The sequence below is a fragment of the Erythrolamprus reginae genome, chromosome 7, assembly GCF_031021105.1.
Source record: "Erythrolamprus reginae isolate rEryReg1 chromosome 7, rEryReg1.hap1, whole genome shotgun sequence".
Taxonomy (NCBI): Eukaryota; Metazoa; Chordata; class Lepidosauria; order Squamata; family Dipsadidae; genus Erythrolamprus; species Erythrolamprus reginae.
The window spans coordinates 8270312-8282773 of NC_091956.1; the positions used below are offsets into that span (position 1 = coordinate 8270312).

Here is a 12462-nt window from a genome sequence, read left to right on the forward strand (position 1 = left end):
TCTTGTAGAAAAGAGGAAATAATACCAATTATTTCTACAATATACTGTAGTTCATTTTCCCAACACTTGATTTAGGTTAAAAAAAGTACTGTATATGAAAAAATCTTGCAAGATGAATATTCATTTGTTGTGATGGAAGTTTGAAAGTTAAATGTTTTATATTATTCTTTGTAATGCGTACTTTAATTACGATTGTCTTTTAATTTCTATAGCCCTACATGGTGTTGATTCTGTGAATATTTTATTTTGATTCATGTACAGGCTAGCTGGCTTTGATCACTGGGGACTTTTACCAAATAAAAACTTATATTGTTTTAAATTACTTTAAAAACCGATAATAGCAATCTTCTCGAATGATATTTATATGGAAAGTTTTAAATTGATTATAAAAATTCTACCTTTATTCTTGAGTGAAATTTCATTCACAAAAGGATCCTGATAAAAGAAAAAAAAAGCAGATACAATTTTGTTTAAAAAGTTAGGTTTTAGCAAGTAGCATACAGCAAAACTGCCACCCTATACAACGATCCTTTGTTAGTTTTCAATTGTTTCAGAAAGAAATAGGGCTCTTTGATTTATAGAAGAGATAATCTGTATCCAGTTAATGGCTCAGATTTACAAACGCAATAAATTCTCTCATTTGGGCTCTTCTGCAAAATGATTCTTGCATTTTGAGAATTGCCCAGGCTGTAGCCAGAGAGGGAATGGGCTGAGGCAAGTTTGTACAAGTTGAAATTAAGCCTTAAAATTAAGAATTAAGCCTTGGGAAGCAATGTGGAATATACTGTTCTTGGCAGCTTTACCCAAAAGAGTTTCTTAATTGGAGCAGAACACTATTGTGCTGTTAAGAATTTTTTTAAAAAACCCAACAATATAGATTTCTGAAAAAAGAGTTGAAGAGCAGGTGCAACACAGCTTTCCTATATGACAAATTGTGTAGTCTTTCTATAGCTAAACAGCTGCTGTAAGTATGCAGTTAACCCGTGCTTTATATTTAATTTTGACAGGTGTTTCTTACGCAGTGCTAGAACAGAGAATAGTTTTATGGGAGAATGATGAACAAGTGAAGCCATTGTTTTTAAATTAATGAGTCATGAAACACTGCACAATTCTGAATTAGTACGAAATAACCACAGTGTCTTTTCATTCAGTGCCTTTAAAGTATTTGAACCTGACTAATGAGTAATCCGGGAAAAACTCAAATATTAAACAATCATTATTTTGATTTTTTGAATTTCTTTACCCTTTTATTAATGCATGTTCTCCTGTGGCTGCTACACCCTTGCGAGGTCTCTGGCGTGGATATTTATTAAATTCTGGACAATTTTTGGAAGCAATAATTATACTTATCCCTTAGTTCAACTAGAAACATAGAAGACTGACGGCAGAAAAAGACCTCATGATCCATCTAGTCTGCCCTTATACTATTTTCTGTATTTTATCTTAGGATGGATCTATGTTTATCCCAGGCAGGTTTAAATTCAGTTACTGTGGATTTATCTACCACGTCTGCTGGAAGTTTGTTCCAAGGATCTACTACTCTTTCAGTAAAATAATGTTTTCTCACGTTGCTTTTGATCTTTCCCCCAACTAACTTCAGATTGTGTCCCCTTGTTCTTGTGTTCACTTTCCTATTAAAAACACTTCCCTCCTGGACCTTATTTAACCCTTTGACATATTTAAATGTTTCGATCATGTCCCCCCTTTTCCTTCTGTCCTCCAGACTATACAGATTGAGTCCATGAAGTCTTTCCTGATACGTTTTATGCTTAAGACCTTCCACCATTCTTGTAGCCCGTTTTCGGACCCATTCAATTTTGTCAATACAGTGGTACCTCGACATACAAGTTTAATTCGTGCCAGAGCCGACCTCTTATGTCGATCAATTCGTATCTCGAACCAATGCATTTAGATTTGGCTTTTCGCCCGGAGATAACTGGAAAAAAATGGAATTCTTGCGCCACCTAGTGGACGCTCGGCTCGTATCCCGAATTTAACCTCGTATGAAGAACAGAAATTTTGCTTGCCTCTCTGCTCGTAACTTGGAATACTCGCATGTGGAGCAGCTCGTATCTAGAGGTACTACTGTATTGAACGGGTCCAAAGACAGGCTACAAGAACTAAACCAAAAATCCCTGAACTTAACGCTTGGGTTAAAATTGAGGTCTTTTGTTTATTTCTGTTGTTACGCTTCTGCAATTTGCCACAGAAGGGTTGCAGGAAGAATTTTTGGATATTGTTTTTCCACGAATGCAAAAAAGAACTTTTATTAAATGCAACGTTTAACCGGCTTAAAAGTTGCCATTTTTGTTTTACTTTTTGTTTTTTGTTTTTGTTTCATTTTTATTTTTGCAGACAGGCTGGTGGAGAAGAGAGCTTCCTTAGATAAGCCAGTGGAGTCACATTCTGCTCCACTGACCCATCTTCCAGAAGATCCCTTTGGTTCTGTTCCTTTCATTTCACATGCAGGCAAGTCGCATAGTATATACCATGACTTATTTTTTTCTTTTCCTTGCAAATTTATCTTGATTAGAAAGGAAATGGGGTTGGTTCAGTAATATAAGTTTATTATTTATTTATTTTATTTATTTATTGGATTTGTATGCCGCCCCTCTCCTTGGACTCGGGGCGATTAATTAATTAATTAATCAATCATAAGAGGCATAAGAATCTAATTAATTAATTTAGATTCTTATGCCTCTTATGATTGATTGATTAATTAATTAATTAATCGCCCCGAGTTAATTAATTAGATTCTTATGTCTCCCTTCTCGAGGCGACTCAGGGTGGCGTACAACATAAATGGAACAATATGTAAAGAAATCTAAATGACTATAAACATGATACAAATTACTAAAAAGTATTAAAAAACCCATATTTATTTATTTAATTTAATTAATTTATTTAATTTTTTTATGCCGCCCTTCTCCTTAGACTCAGGGCGAATTACAACATGTTAGCAATAGCACTTTTCAACAGAGCCAGTATATTGCCCCCACAATCCGGGTCCTCATTTTACCCACCTCGGAAGGATGGAAGGCTGAGTCAACCTTGAGCCGGTGGGTGAGATTTGAACCGCTGACCTGCAGATTTGATTTGATTTATTTATTGGATTTGTATGCCGCCCCTCTCCGGAGACTCGGGGCGGCTAACAACAATAATAAAACAGTATACACAATAATCCAATGGTAAAAACAATTAAAAACCCATTAAAGTAAAAACCAAACATACATTCAGACATACCATGCATAAAATTGTAAAGGCCTAGGGGGAAAGAGTATCTCAGTTCCCCCATGCCTGACGGCAGAGGTGGGTTTTAAGTAGCTTACGAAAGGCAAGGAGGGTGGGGGCAACTCTGATCTCTGGGGGGAGTTGGTTCCAGAGGGCCGGGGCTGTCACAGAGAAGGCTCTTCCCCTGGGTCCCACCAAGCGGCATTGTTTAGTTGACGGGACCCGGAGAAGACCCACTCTGTGGGACCTAACTGGTCACTGGGATTCGTGCAGCAGTACAGCACTCTACCTGCTGCGCCATCCTGGCTCATATACATACATACAATCATACACATTAGTCCAATTCAATCACACATGGTATCAACTGGAGACAATCTTACCACTCGTGGCTCCCATGCCCGCCGGCGGAGGTAGATCTTGAGAGCTTTACGAAAGTTCTGAAGACCTACCTCTTCCCTATGATCATTCATTCATTCATTCATTCATTCATTCATTCATTCATTCATTCATCAATTCATTCATCAGATTTATATGCTGCCCCTTTCCGACAACTCAGGGAGGCTTACAACATACAGGAAACAATATACAGTGTTCCCTTGACTTTCACGGGATACGTTCCAAGACCGCCCGCGAAAGTCAAATTTCCACAAAGTAGAGATGCTCCCTTTCTTTCCTTCCTTCCTCCCCCTCCCTCCTCCATTCCTGGTTTTACTTACCCCCAGAACCCACAGGGGCAACGGGGCGGCAAGCAGGGAGCTTTGCTGCGCTCGCTGCGGCGGTGGCGGGCGGCAGTAAGGCTCGGCTTCAATTGGAGCGTACCAACGCTCTGAGAATTAAAGGGGTGGGATCGGAAGGCTGGGGGGGAAACGGAGCTTTTATTTAAAGAAGCAGGATGGCTTAGGTGGACGAGGGGAGGAGGAGAGTTAAAACGCACAGTATTGTACATCAGGCAGTCCCAGAAAACCCTTGGTGTGCAAAAAAACCATGGAGTTTTCTTTTAATAATATTTTTTGAAAAACCGTGGTATAGACTTTTCGTGAAGTTCGGACCTGTGAAATTCGAAGGAACACTGTACATCCCAAATCCAATTACAGTGTTCCCTCAATTTTCGCGGGGGATGCGTTCCGAGACCGCCCGCGAAAGTCGAATTTCCGTGAAGTAGAGATGCGAAAGTAAATACACTATTTTTGGCTATGAACAGTATCTCAAGCCTTCCCTTAACACTTTAAACCCCTAAATTACAATTTCCCATTCCCTTAGCAACCATTTAGATTATTACTCACCATGTTTATTTATTAAAGTTTATTAAAAAAATATTTATTAAAGGCGGACGAAAGTTTGGCGATGACATATGACATCATCGGGCGGGAAAAACCAGCGAAGAATTTTTTAATTAATATTTTTGAAAAACCGTGGTATAGACTTTTCGCGAAGTTCGAACCCGCAAAAATCGAGGGAACACTGTAATTAAAATTGATAATTTAAAAAAACCTAAGAACCAATTATAATACTCTCATACCCATTCAGTCCACAAGCTCACAACACATTTGTCGGCCAGGGGGTAGCGTCTAATGACCCCATGCCTGGTGGCATAAATAAGTCTTCAGACTCTTACGAAAGGCGTGGAGGGTGGGGGCAATACGAATCTTCGGGAGGGGGGAGCTTAATCCAGAGAGCAGGGCCCCCCACAGAGAAGGCTCTTCCCCTAGGTCCTGTCAAGCGATATTGTCTAGTTGACGGGACCTGGAGAAGGCCGACTCTGTGGGACCTAACCGGTCACTGGGATTCGTGCAGCAGAAGGCGGTCCCGGAGATAACCTGGTCCGGTGCAGCAAATCTATAAGGAAATGGGTGAATTGGAATGAGGGAAATGCAGTTTGGTTAAAAGTTAAAAACAGAAAAAGCAGAGCACTAAATCTCTTGACAGCGCTCAACATCTGCCTGCCTGTCTTGTCTGTCGCCGAAGACTGCAGATTTAGCGGACATCTTTGCAATCCTTGAGCTAACATGTGGCGGATTGCTGGGGAATGATAACAGCAGTATGTTCCCAATTGAGGGAGAGCTTTAAAAATGGTTATGCCCGTGGCTTTCTCCCAGTTTTTGAAATGATGAACTAGCAGAAGGCATGTAATTACTCCAGTTGTTACAAGCCATTCATCCGCTTATAATCGGATGTCTGTAGAAAATGAACACAGGAACAGAATTTCTCTCTCTCTCTCTTGAAGATTGGGATCTTAATGATTAAAGATGTTCTACCTGCATTGGATTTGAGGGCAGAATTACAGACTGGGTACAAGAGGCAAACCTGATTAGAAGTGATATAATCTGCACATTTTCTTGGGAACAGATGCTAAGCTGCCCAGTTCTGAGCTGTTCGTAAATTCAGATTTGGAGGAGTTTTGAGATTACTTCAATCAAATCTTTCTCTACATGTTGTGTATTACAACATTATTATGGCATTAATTTAAAAGTGAATTTGAAATTTCTCTCTCCTGGGCTTTTGACAAACGTAAGAATATTAAATGGGGGGGAGGTTGACATAGGAAGTTGAATGGATTTAAGATATGGATTTAGTACCTGTTGTGTGCATATATTTAAAGTAGCATTATGCTGAAACTACTGTTGAGTTAATATCTGGATTCATTTGGGCTTAACTGGTTCCCCCCCCTTCTGTAAACTGAATGCTGAAAACAGAAGTAGTTTTAGAGCAATTTATCAGTTACCTGATTTATATGTTATCACAAAAAATCAAATACTACATACATTCATCTATCTATCTATCTATCTATCTATCTATCTATCTATCTATCTATCTATCTATCTATATCTATCTATCTATCTATCTATCATCTATCTAACTAATCTTTCTCTCTCTCTCTCTCTCTCTCTCTCTATCTATCTATCTATCTATCTAGTCTGTCTGTCTGTCTGTCTGTCTGTCTGTCTGTCTGTCTGTCTGTCTATCTATCTATCTATCTATCTATCTATCTATCTATCATCTATCTAACTAATCTCTCTCTCTCTCTCTCTCTAATCTATCTATCTATCTATCTATCTATCTATCTATCTATCTATCTATCTATCTATCTATCTATCTATCTATCTATCTATCTATCTGTCTGATCTGAATTTAGCTGTTTTCAGTTATACAAACAGACATATATCCATATTACCACCAGTTTTAAAGTTGGTATTTAAACAAAAACAATTACGCTCATTTGAAAAGAATAGGTTTTTAATTTGAAAGAATAATAATTTCTGTAAGCAATTTTAGCATATAACGATACGTTGAAATGGATTCCTGAAAGTTCTTTATTATGGTTGTTACTTTGGGGGACACCCTTATCACATCCAGAAAGTGAATGTACATATTCATATGACTATAAAGTCCAATATATGAAATGTAGCATAACATATTACAGAATCACAATTTTTTCCCCTTTTTAAAAAATGGGTGGTTCCCTTCTCAGTTATTTTTATGATTATTTGCAGGATTGGATTGTTACTATAGCAGTATGCTTCTATACCTTCTTCCCTGTTTCTACTAATCATTTCTTCAATTTTGGATATTGTTGCAATGCAAATTTTTTGGTAGAGTACATTAATATTCATTTGTTAGCAGTAAATCTACGGAGAGGGGCGGCATACAAATCTAATAAATGAATAAATCAATAAATCAATAAATGAATGAATAAATAAATAAATAAATAAATCTTTTACTACTTGCTAGGGAGTTAAAAAAAAATTCTATTTTAGATAAAAGGGAAACTTTTTCTTTTAATGTAAAGGAGAGCAATCTTAGCAGAAAGGAAAATTAATAGAAATATGCTTACTTTCCAAACACCTTGATTAAAAGACACATTTCCTTGATTAATTACTGTACTGGGTGAAATGAATTCTAATCCCACTCTTGAATATTTTATGTATGATACGTTATTACTAGAATTTTTTTCCCTTGCTCTTTGGCATTAGAAGGCTCTCCACATAGTATATTGCAAAGAGGCAATAATTTTGAGACTTTCGAAATGTGCAGTACTGTGCAAAAATAAGAGGGAATGGAATTGGAAGGCAAAATAGTGAAAAATGAAAATTTTCTACAGTTCATAGGCTAGAAGGAATGGTTAAAATATTTTGCATTGAGATTTGATTGATCGATCCATGACTTATAGGCACGAATAGAGCAGGTTGTAACCACATCAAAAATATTAGATGTGACAAAAAGAATCAGTAATGGCTATTTAATACTTAGAGCAGGGGTCCCATAACCCTGATCCGTGGCCTGACATCGGGTCGTGGTATGACAGAAACTGGGCTCTGCAGACAAGAGAAGCCTTCTCTGATCCATAGAAAAACCTCTCCATGGAACTGATCCCTGGTGCCCAAAAGTTTGGAGGCCGCTGACTTAGAGAACAAAAACAGCTCTATTGTTGTGCAGAGAGTGAAGGATAAGATAGATTTTGTCTCAAAAGAATCTAATGGGGCATCCAGGGCATGGGGTGAGGTATCATCAGTATGCAGATGATACCCAGTTATACATCTCCACCCCATGTCCAGTCAACGAAGCAGTGGAAGTGATGTGCCGGTGCCTGGAGGCTGTTGGGGTCTGGATGGGTGTCAACAGACTCAAGCTCAACCCGGATAAGACGGAGTGGCTGTGGGTTCTGCCTCTCAAGGACAATTCCATCTGTCCTTCCATAACCCTGGGGGCGGGAATTATTGACCCCATCAAAGAGGGTCCGCAACTTGGGTGTCCTCCTTGATCCACAGCTCACATTAGAGAAACATCTTTCAGCTGTGGCGAGGGGGGCCTTTGCCCAGGTTCGCCTGTTGCACCAGTTGCGGCCCTATCTGGACCGGGACTCACTGCTCACAGTCACTCACGCCCTCATCACCTCGAGGTTCGACTACTGTAATGCTCTCTACATGGGGCTACCTTTGAAAAGTGTTCGGAAACTTCAGATCGTGCAGAATGCAGCTGTGAGAGCAATCCTGGGCTTCCCTAGGTATGCCCATGTTACACCAACACTCCGCAGTCTGCATTGGTTGCCGATCAATTTCCGGTCACAATTCAAAGTGTTGGTTATGACCTATAAAGCCCTATATGGCATCGGACCAGAATATCTCCGGGACCGCCTTCTGCCGCACGAATCCCAGCGACCGGTTAGGTCCCACAGAGTTGGCCTTCTCCGGGTCCCGTCGACTAAACAATGTCATTTGGCGGGACCCAGGAGAAGAGCCTTCTCTGTGGCAGCCCTGACCCTCTGGAACCAGCTCCCCCCAGATATCAGAGTTGCCCCCACCCTCCTTGCCTTTCGCAAGTTCCTTAAAACCCACCTCTGTCGTCAGGCATGGGGGAATTGAAATTTTCCCCTTCCCCCCAGGCTTATAGAATTTATACATGGTATGCTTGTTTGTATGATTGGTCTCTTAAATTGGGTTTTTTTAGATTATTTTTAATATTAGATTTGTTACATTGTCTTCTTTATTGTTGTTAGCCGCCCCGAGTCTTCGGAGAGGGGCGGCATACAAATCTAATAAATAAATAAATAAAATAAAATACATATTACAGAAGGAAAAAAGGAAGAATAGATGCTTGGTACTTCACAGTGGCCTCGTGAAAGACTAGTTATGGATTTTGATCAGTAGATGGGTCCAGATGTACTAATCCGTTGCCCTTTATACTCTAAATTAATCACAACAGTTAATCCAAAGGTCCATTTATTAGGAAACCAGTAACTGGGAAGCACGGTTTAAGTACAAAGATCCAGCTTTTCACATTATAAGGAAAACAATTTCTCCTTAACAATACTTTGGTGTGTGAAATGAGACAGAAAGTGTCCTTGATGTGTGTTGGGATAAATAAAGCTTCACATGTAAACGGATCAAAGCTAAATTGGTCACTAATATCCTGGGGGGTGGGGGGGTGGAGAATCATAGTTGATTCAAATGGAAAATAATCAGCCTGGTATACTTTGTGGGAATAGAATAGAATAGAATAGAATTTTTATTGGCCAAGTGTGATTGGACACACAAGGAATTTGTCTTGGTGCATATGCTCTCAGCGTACATAAACTAAAATATACATTTGTCAAGAATCATGTGGTACAACACTTAATGATTGTCATAGGGGTCAAATAAGCAATGAAGAAGCAATATTAATAAAAATCTTAGGATATACGCAACAAGTTACGGTCATACAGTCAACATGGGAGGAAATGGGTGATAGGAATGATGAGAAAAACTAGTAGAATAGAAGTGCAGATTTAGTAGAAAGTCTGACAGTGTTGAGGGAATTATTTTTTTAGTAGAGTAATGGCGTTCGGAAAAAAACTGTTCTTGTGTCTAGTTGTCTTGGTGTGCAGTGCTCTATAGCGATGTTTTGAGGGAAGGAGTTGAAACAATTTGTGTCCAGGATGTGAGGGGTCAATAAATATTTTCCCTGCCCTCTTTTGGACTTGTGCAGTATACAGGTCTTCAATGGAAGGCAGATTGGCAGCAATTGTTTTTTCTGCAATTCTGATTATCCTCTGAAATCTGTGTCGGTCCTGTTGGGTTGCAGCACCAAACCAGACAGTTATAGAGGTGCAGATGACAGACTCAATGATTCCTCTGTAGAACTGTATCAGCAGCTCCTTGGGCAGTTTGAGCTTCCTGAGCTGGCGCAGAAAGAACATTCTTTGTTGTGCTTTTTTGATGATGTTTTTGATGTGAGGTGACCATTTTAGGTCTTGAGATATGATAGAACCTAGAAATTTGAAGGTCTCTACTGTTGATACTGTGTTGTCTAGTATTGTGAGAGGTGGAAGGGTGGAAGGGTTTCTCTTAAAGTCTACCACCATTTCTACGGTTTTGAGTGTGTTCAGTTCTAGATTGTTCTGGTCACACCACAAGGATAGTTGTTCAACCTCCCGTCTGTATGCGGATTCATCATTGTCTCGAATGAGTCCGATCACTGTTGTATCATCTGCAAACTTCAGTATGTGGGAATATTAACAGGGCAAATAAAATTGATCAATAAAGGGGTATATTTTATTACGTAAAGATTTAGATGAAATCGGAAACCTGTTTGTTAGGTATTAAACCGTATGGACCACCATGGGAATTCTTAATATAATAGATACAGACCTGTATTGCTAGAATGCTGCATGCCAATTAGCTCAAAAGGAGTGTGTTTTTAGGAGAGAAAAGTGTTGGGAAAGGACATAGAGAGGGAAATATATCATGAAGAAATGTCAGTTTTGGATTGTTTATATTCAGAATGTGAAAATAAAGTGGTGCCAGGATGTGGGACAATCCAAACTGGGGGAAAAAAAATCATCCAATAATTAAACAGAAACGTTTCTAAATAAGCATATGATTAGGAATGGCATTCTCAACATGATTAAGTACTTCAGTATGTTTCCTTTCAAAACAGTATTTCAGCTGTGGCGAGGGGGACGTTTGCCCAGGTTCGCCTGGTGCACCAGTTGCGGCCCTATCTGGACCGGGACTCACTGCTCACAGTCACTCATGCCCTCATCACCTCGAGATTCGACTACTGTAATGCTCTCTACACGGGGCTACTTTTGAAAAGTGTTCGGAAACTTCAGATCGTTCAGAATGCAGCTGCGAGAGCAATCATGGGCTTTCCCAAATATGCCCATGTTACACCAACACTCCGCAGTTTGCATTGGTTGCCGATCAATTTCCGGTCACAATTCAAAGTGTTGGTTATGACCTATAAAGCCCTTCGTGCCATTGGACCAGAATATCTCTGGGACTGCCTTCTGCCACACGAATCCCAGCGACCGATTAGGTCCCACAGAGTCGGCCTTCTCCGAGTCCCGTCGACTAAACAATGTCATTTGGCGGGTCCCAGGGGAAGAGCCTTCTCTGTGGCGGCTCTGACCCTCTGGAACCAGCTCCCCCCTGAGATTAGAACTGCCCCCACCCTCCTTGCCTTTCGTAAATTCCTTAAAACCCACCTCTGCCGTCAGGCATGGGGGAATTGAGACATCTCCCCCGGGCCTATACAATTCATATATGGTATGTTTGTGTGTATGTCTGCTTTAATAACGTTTTTTTTAAAATGTTTTTAAATTATTATAAATGATCAAGATTTGTCTTAAATTGTTTTATTGTTGTTGTGAGCCACCCCGACTCTACGGAGAGGGGCGGCATACAAATTTAATTAATAGAAATAGAAATAGAATATTACTGTTTATAATAATGTGCTGACCTCCACTATAAGGTCCCTACTCCGAGGACGCAAAGTGATGGTTGGCAGAAAGACATTTATTGATGGTTTAAACATAGAAACATAGAAGATTGATGCCAGAAAAAGACCTCATGCTCCATCTTGTCTGCCCTTATACTATTTCTTGCATTTTATCTTAGGATGGATATATGTTTATCCCAGGCATGTTTAAATTCAGTTACTGTGGGTTTTAGCAGAATAGTTGTAAATTGAGAGTGAATGTACTAATACAGGGGTCCCCAACCACCGGGCCGTGGACCAGTACCGGGCCACGGGGCATGTTGCACCGGTCCGTGGAGTCAGCAGCTGCCGGCCCTCATGCCGCCACCCCCTCCCTCCAGCACTTCGCCTCCCGCCGGGCAAGAGGCCTTGGGAGGCAGGTTCTGCCGGCCACAGGACAATGGACAGAGGGGCTTCTGCCGCGGGGCGCTTTTGCGTTTTTGGCTGGGGGGAGGCAGGAGGGCCAGCCTGACCCCCTGTCTCCAGCGCTTAGCCCCCGCTGGGCAAGAGGGCTTGGGAGGCAGGTTCTGCCGGCCACAGGGCGATGGCGGGAAAGAGGGGCGGGGAGGACCAGCACCCCCATGCTTAATCCCGCCCCCAACCACACCCCTTTCCGCCCCCACCGGGCCATAGAAAAATTGTCTTGCTGAAACTGGTCCCTGGTGGAAAAAACGTTGGGGACCACTGTTTAATACATAGCCTTTTCTGGGTGTAAGGCTGAAGATTTAAGATTCTAGTGTCTTTTTTAATGAGTCTTAAGAATCGAAGCTTGTCCAATTGTATAATGCAAAATGTTACTTTACTAGATAAATGGTCAAAGCAATGGAAATTGCAGTTTAATGTTTCCAAATGTAAAATAATGCACTTGGGGAAAAGGAATCCTCAATCTGAGTATTGCATTGGCAGTTCTGTGTTAGCAAAAACTTCAGAAGAGAAGGATTTAGGGGTAGTGATTTCTGACAGTCTCAAAATGGGTGAGCAGTGTGGTCGGGCGGT

General features: G+C 40.5%; 1 protein-coding gene across 3 annotated transcripts in view; it reads left to right on the forward strand.

Annotated features, from left to right (window-relative positions):
- BMP2K (BMP2 inducible kinase) overlaps positions 1-12462 on the forward strand; it is a 78964-nt gene that overhangs the window by 62712 nt on the left and 3790 nt on the right. For all 3 annotated transcript variants that reach the window (XM_070756929.1, XM_070756927.1, XM_070756930.1), the window contains one exon: positions 2356-2469. In XM_070756929.1, the coding sequence (XP_070613030.1) occupies positions 2356-2469 (114 nt within the window). The remainder of the gene's footprint in view (positions 1-2355; positions 2470-12462) is intronic.